The sequence below is a fragment of the Aquarana catesbeiana genome, linkage group LG03 (assembly GCF_042186555.1).
Source record: "Aquarana catesbeiana isolate 2022-GZ linkage group LG03, ASM4218655v1, whole genome shotgun sequence".
NCBI lineage: Eukaryota > Metazoa > Chordata > Amphibia > Anura > Ranidae > Aquarana > Aquarana catesbeiana.
In genome coordinates this window covers 14,114,307-14,120,306 of record NC_133326.1, presented here as the reverse complement: position 1 = coordinate 14,120,306, position 6,000 = coordinate 14,114,307, and the positions used below count along the sequence as shown (strand labels likewise).

General features: G+C 51.8%; 1 protein-coding gene across 1 annotated transcript in view; it reads left to right on the top strand.

Annotated features, from left to right (window-relative positions):
* The window catches only part of MAP2K1 (mitogen-activated protein kinase kinase 1), a 62,020-nt gene extending 59,538 nt beyond the window's left edge, over window positions 1–2,482 (top strand). The window contains exon 11 of the mRNA XM_073618304.1: window positions 1,106–2,482. Within this exon, the coding sequence (XP_073474405.1) occupies window positions 1,106–1,219 (114 nt within the window). The 3' untranslated portion in view covers window positions 1,220–2,482. The remainder of the gene's footprint in view (window positions 1–1,105) is intronic.
* The last annotated feature ends 3,518 nt before the right edge of the window (window positions 2,483–6,000 follow it).

Sequence of the window (6,000 nt, the reverse complement as noted above, 5' to 3'; positions counted from 1 at the left end):
TTTCTCATCATCATCTTCACCCCATGAGGAGAAACCTTGCATGGAGCTCCAGACCGAGGGCGGTTGTTGGTTATTTTGTATTACTTCCATTTGCGAATAATCGCTCCAACAGTTGTCTCCTCACCAAGCTTCTTGCTGATGGTCTTGTAGCCCATTCCAGCCTTGTGCAGGTCTACAATCTTCTCCCTGATGTCCTTTGACAGCTCTTTGGTCTTGCCTATGATGGTAAAGTTTGAATGGAAGAAAGAGATTCTGTGGACAGGTGTCTTTTTATACACATAACGAGTTGTCGTTAGGAGCACCTTCTTACATTGACAGGACTAATCTGTGTACTACATGAACACCTACTGGAGCCAGTCTGTGGGAGCCAGAAGTAGTGTTGGTTGGTAGGGGATCAAATACTTATTTTACTCACTGAACTGCAACTCCATTTATAACATTTGTATCGTGTGTTTTTTCTGGATTTTTGGTTGATATTCTGTCTCTATCATTTAAAATACACTTATGATAAAAATTATTGACCCTTCATTTCTTTGTAGGTGGGCAAAACTTACACAATCTGCAGGGGAGCCAATCAGTATTTTCATCATTATACAGTGACACACACGCACACAAAGATAGATGGATAGATCTAGAGAGAGAGATATAGATCCATCTCTATCGAAAAATACACACACATTATATATATATATATATATATATATATATATATATATATATATATATATATATATACACACACACGCTTTCTCTAGAGAGAATATATATTCTCGATGGGGAGATATGTGTGTATATATATTCTCTCTCTCTCTCTCTCTCTCTCTCTCTCTCTCTCTCTCTCTCTCTCTCTATAGATAGATAGATAGATAGATATGTCTCTATATATAGCTTGATCATATATATAATCTCTCTCTATATATATATGATAGATAGATGAATCTGCCTGGGCTCATCCTTGTTTATCAGCATAGAAATGGTGAACCGTAAGCACTCCTTGCTTAAAGGGTAACTCCGCTTTTGTGGGAAAGCTCATCCCTGCTGATAAAGATGCATATATGTATGTTGACCGAGCCTCATAGTGTTTCTCTCCCCCTTCTCCATCCAGGTTCACAGTTTTATTAAAACAGCCGAATTGGAGGAAGTGGATTTCGCCGGCTGGCTTTGCTCTACCATGGGCCTGAAACAGCCCAGCACCCCGACGCACGCCGCAGGGGTGTGAGGAGGAGGAGAAGACGAGAAGCTGGTCCAGGCAGAGAGCCACCGCTGACGTATCCTGCTCCTGCCACCCTGCAGGATGGGATCTCTGCAGAACGTGCCAAAAATAAACGGTTTCTTTTCATTCTCATTAACCCCCTTCATTCAAGGAAGGGGCCTGCAGGGCACGGGTCAAGATATCTCCCAGTGTCTCTCGTGGGCTTCACCTGCAGTAAGATCCCTGCTTTTTACCCCTCCTCCCCCCTCCATGATGCTTTGTGCTACCTGTGAGGCTTTCAGTAAAAATAACAGGATAACCCCCCCCCCCCCCCCCCCTCCCAGTCTGTGTTTTAGGAGATCAATGAAATGTAAAGTGTAATTTTTACCAATCAAGGTGGGCCAGTCTCCTGTGGAACCAATCTCTAAAGGAGGCTGCTTAATGTAACTTTATTGTAGTCTTTGCCAGAAAATGTTAGGAAAGAAAAGATACAAAAATAGGTTATTTTGTAACAGTTATCCAGATAGAAACTATTTTTTTTTTCTCTGCGCTCGTTACGATTGGCTCACGTTGGTGACACAGGAGACTCTCCCGCACTCTTAGAAGGTTTCCCACACACGGGCAGCTTGTTACCCCCTCGTGCTGTCTTGGAGATCTGAGCCATGCGTGTTTTCCCCCCGCGGGTAATCATCCGTGCCGGGGAACCAGCGTCCAAAGCCATAACCCGTGGTGGTGGGGGGGGGGGGCTTGACATCTTTTTAAGAGTTTTGCCTTTTGTGGGGATGGATTATGGAGAAACTCGTCTCTGTCGGAGCACTGAACCCGACACAGTGTGGTCAGTGGCATCTATAGTAGTGGAAGTCTACATGATCGCCGCTACACAAAGCATTTCGGTTGAGCAGAGCGGGAATTAAAAAAAAAAAGGCTAAGTGCAAGGCATGATGCTCCGGTAGAGAAGGGGATATGAATTGAACAGGCAGTCTGCTGCCTCCTGCCTGTGCCTCTTCACCTGCCCAGACTTTTCATATTTATTTTATATTTGAATGTGATGTGACGTGATCGCTCCAACCCCCCCCCCCCCCCCCCCCGCTGTGTTAGGTTTCTCCACCTCATTAGTCACCTTGTTAGTCCCTTGGTTCTTGAAAGAAAACACTCCCGAGATGACGGTGGGGAAGCTGAACCCGGCACTTGCTTCCTTTTAATGTAAGAAGCCTTCGGTCCCCCTTTAACCTGTACCTCCGGAATCTTCAGATGTATTATCTTTGACTATAATAAATATATTACAAAGAATATGGCCTTGATATGTTTCATTCTACGTAGCGAGAGAGTTGCCCAGCAATAGTAAACCTTCTAAGCATGTGAACAGTGGCGGTTGGTGCACGATAATTTGGAGGGGGGGGTCAAACCCCCCCCCCACCGGAACACCATCCACTCCCCGCAGGACACGAGACGGTATACAAACACACACACACACACCCCCCCGCCGCGGGAGACGGACCGCCTCCTTACCTCTGTCCTGCCTATCTCCTCCTTGAATTGTGGAGCGTCGGATGGTGAGACATCCCTAAACTGGCTGCTGGTGGGTCCATCGGTCTTCCTTACTTCTCCCCTGGCCGTTCTTCCTTCCTCCTTCTCCCCTTTCCCTCCTCCTCCTTTCCTTTCCCTACCTTTTTTTTCGTCCTCTACGTCCTCGTCGTCCTCTACCTTGTCGTCCTCGTCCTCTACCTTGTCGTCCTCGTCCTCTACCTTGTCGTCCTCGTCCTCTTCCTCTACCTTGTCGTCCTCTTCCTCTTCCTCTACCTTGTCGTCCTCTTCCTCTACCTTGTCGTCCTCTTCCTCTACCTTGTCGTCCTCTTCCTCTACCTTGTCGTCCTCTTCCTCTACCTTGTCGTCCTCTTCCTCTACCTTGTCGTCCTCTTCCTTTACCTTGTCGTCCTCTTCCTTTACCTTGTCGTCCTCTTCCTTTACTATGTCGTCCTCTTCCTTTACCATGTCGTCCTCTTCCTTTACCTTGTCGTCCTCTTCCTCTACCTTGTCGTCCTCTTCGTCCTCTTCCTTTTACCTTGTCGTCGTCCTCTTCCGCTACCCTGTCGTCGTCCTCTTCCGCTACCCTGTCGTCGTCCTCTTCCGCTACCCTGTCGTCGTCCTCTTCCGCTACCCTGTCGTCGTCCTCTTCCGCTACCCTGTCGTCCTCCGTCCTCGTCCTCTACCCTGTCGTCCTCCGTCCTCGTCCTCTACCCTGTCGTCCTCCGTCCTCGTCCTCTACCCTGTCGTCCTCCGTCCTCGTCCTCTACCCTGTCGTCCTCCGTCCTCGTCCTCTACCCTGTCGTCCTCCGTCCTCGTCCTCTACCCTGTCGTCCTCCGTCCTCGTCCTCTACCCTGTCGTCCTCCGTCCTCGTCCTCTACCCTGTCGTCCTCCGTCCTCGTCCTCTACCCTGTCGTCCTCCGTCCTCGTCCTCTACCCTGTCGTCCTCCGTCCTCGTCCTCTACCCTGTCGTCCTCCGTCCTCGTCCTCTACCCTGTCGTCCTCCGTCCTCGTCCTCTACCCTGTCGTCCTCCGTCCTCGTCCTCTACCCTGTCGTCCTCCGTCCTCGTCCTCTACCCTGTCGTCCTCCGTCCTCGTCCTCTACCCTGTCGTCCTCCGTCCTCGTCCTCTACCCTGTCGTCCTCCGTCCTCGTCCTCTACCCTGTCGTCCTCCGTCCTCGTCCTCTACCCTGTCGTCCTCCGTCCTCGTCCTCTACCCTGTCGTCCTCCGTCCTCGTCCTCTACCCTGTCGTCCTCCGTCCTCGTCCTCTACCCTGTCGTCCTCCGTCCTCGTCCTCTACCCTGTCGTCCTCCGTCCTCGTCCTCTACCCTGTCGTCCTCCGTCCTCGTCCTCTACCCTGTCGTCCTCCGTCCTCGTCCTCTACCCTGTCGTCCTCCGTCCTCGTCCTCTACCCTGTCGTCCTCCGTCCTCGTCCTCTACCCTGTCGTCCTCCGTCCTCGTCCTCTACCCTGTCGTCCTCCGTCCTCGTCCTCTACCCTGTCGTCCTCCGTCCTCGTCCTCTACCCTGTCGTCCTCCGTCCTCGTCCTCTACCCTGTCGTCCTCCGTCCTCGTCCTCTACCCTGTCGTCCTCCGTCCTCGTCCTCTACCCTGTCGTCCTCCGTCCTCGTCCTCTACCCTGTCGTCCTCCGTCCTCGTCCTCTACCCTGTCGTCCTCCGTCCTCGTCCTCTACCCTGTCGTCCTCCGTCCTCGTCCTCTACCCTGTCGTCCTCCGTCCTCGTCCTCTACCCTGTCGTCCTCCGTCCTCGTCCTCTACCCTGTCGTCCTCCGTCCTCGTCCTCTACCCTGTCGTCCTCCGTCCTCGTCCTCTACCCTGTCGTCCTCCGTCCTCGCCCTCTACCCTGTCGTCCTCCTTCCTCGCCCTCTACCCTGTCGTCCTCCTTCCTCGCCCTCTACCCTGTCGTCCTCCTTCCTCGCCCTCTACCCTGTCGTCCTCCTTCCTCGCCCTCTACCCTGTCGTCCTCCTTCCTCGCCCTCTACCCTGTCGTCCTCCTTCCTCGCCCTCTACCCTGTCGCCCTCCTTCCTCGCCCTCTACCCTGTCGCCCTCCTTCCTCGTCCTCTACCCTGTCGCCCTCCACCCCTACCGCATCGCTGAGTGTTCTTGTGTTTTTCTCGTTTTGCTCTTCCCAAAGCCCTAAGATGCCGCCCAACTGCCCTGCACTTCTGACAATGAATCTAAGCACCAGAAGAAGTTTAAGACCCTCCAGGAGAAGGTTGAACTACTGGTTTTGCTCCAGGAACTAAAGTCATGCCGCAGTAGAGCGCCATTATGGCATCAACGAAAGTACCGTACGCTACATGAAGAACGAGGCAGCGATCAGGAGAACTAGACTGAAGAAGACCCATCAGAAGATACGACTCCTCCTGAAGCGCCTGAAGAACAGGTGCCACCTGATGCATTTATAGGCATTTTTTTGACCACATCCAATATTTGCGGGTACCCCAAATTTTGGGGGTCGACTGTATTAATCTTCTTAAAGTAGAATTCCTGGGTAAAGCTAACTAGTCTTAAAAATGCTCCCTCCACACTGCTAACAGTGTATATACTTGCCTATTTTCAGGCTGCTCTGGTCCGCGTCACATGATTTGGTTCCCATGAGTCAGCATTTTTAAAGACACTTGGTGCTCCCTCCTCTCCCCTGCAGTCTGACTCAGGGGAGTCGGATCATGTGACCCCCCCAACTGGAGCAGGCTGACAATAGACAAGTATAATACAGGGTTAGCAGAGGGGAGGGAGCATTTTTTAGGACTGTCGATGCTCCCCCAATTCCCTTGCAGCCCCTGCTGGCTGACTGGAGCAGAATCACATCGCATGACCAGACTGGATCAGCTTTAAATCAGATAAGTATATACAGTGTTAGCATTTTTACGACACTTGGGGCTCCACTGCAGGCTAGCACTGTATACACTTACCTATTTTCAAGCTGCTCTGATCTGGTCATGTGTTCCAGCTCCCCTGAGTCAGCTGCAGGGGAGTGGAGGGAGCACCGACAGTCCTAAAAATGCTCCCCCCCCCCCCCCCCCAGTGCTCCTTTCTCGACCCTGCTGGCTGACTCAGGGGAACCAGATCACATAACCGGACCAGAGGCTTACCTATTTTTAGGCTTCTCTGGTCTGGGTCACATTATCCGGCTCTCCTGAGTCAGGCTGCAGGGGAGAGGAGGGAGCACAAACGTTCTGAAAAATGCTCCCTCCTGCTATAACCTTACATATAGTTGCCTATTTTCAGGCTGCTCCAGTCTGGGTTACATGATCCGGCCT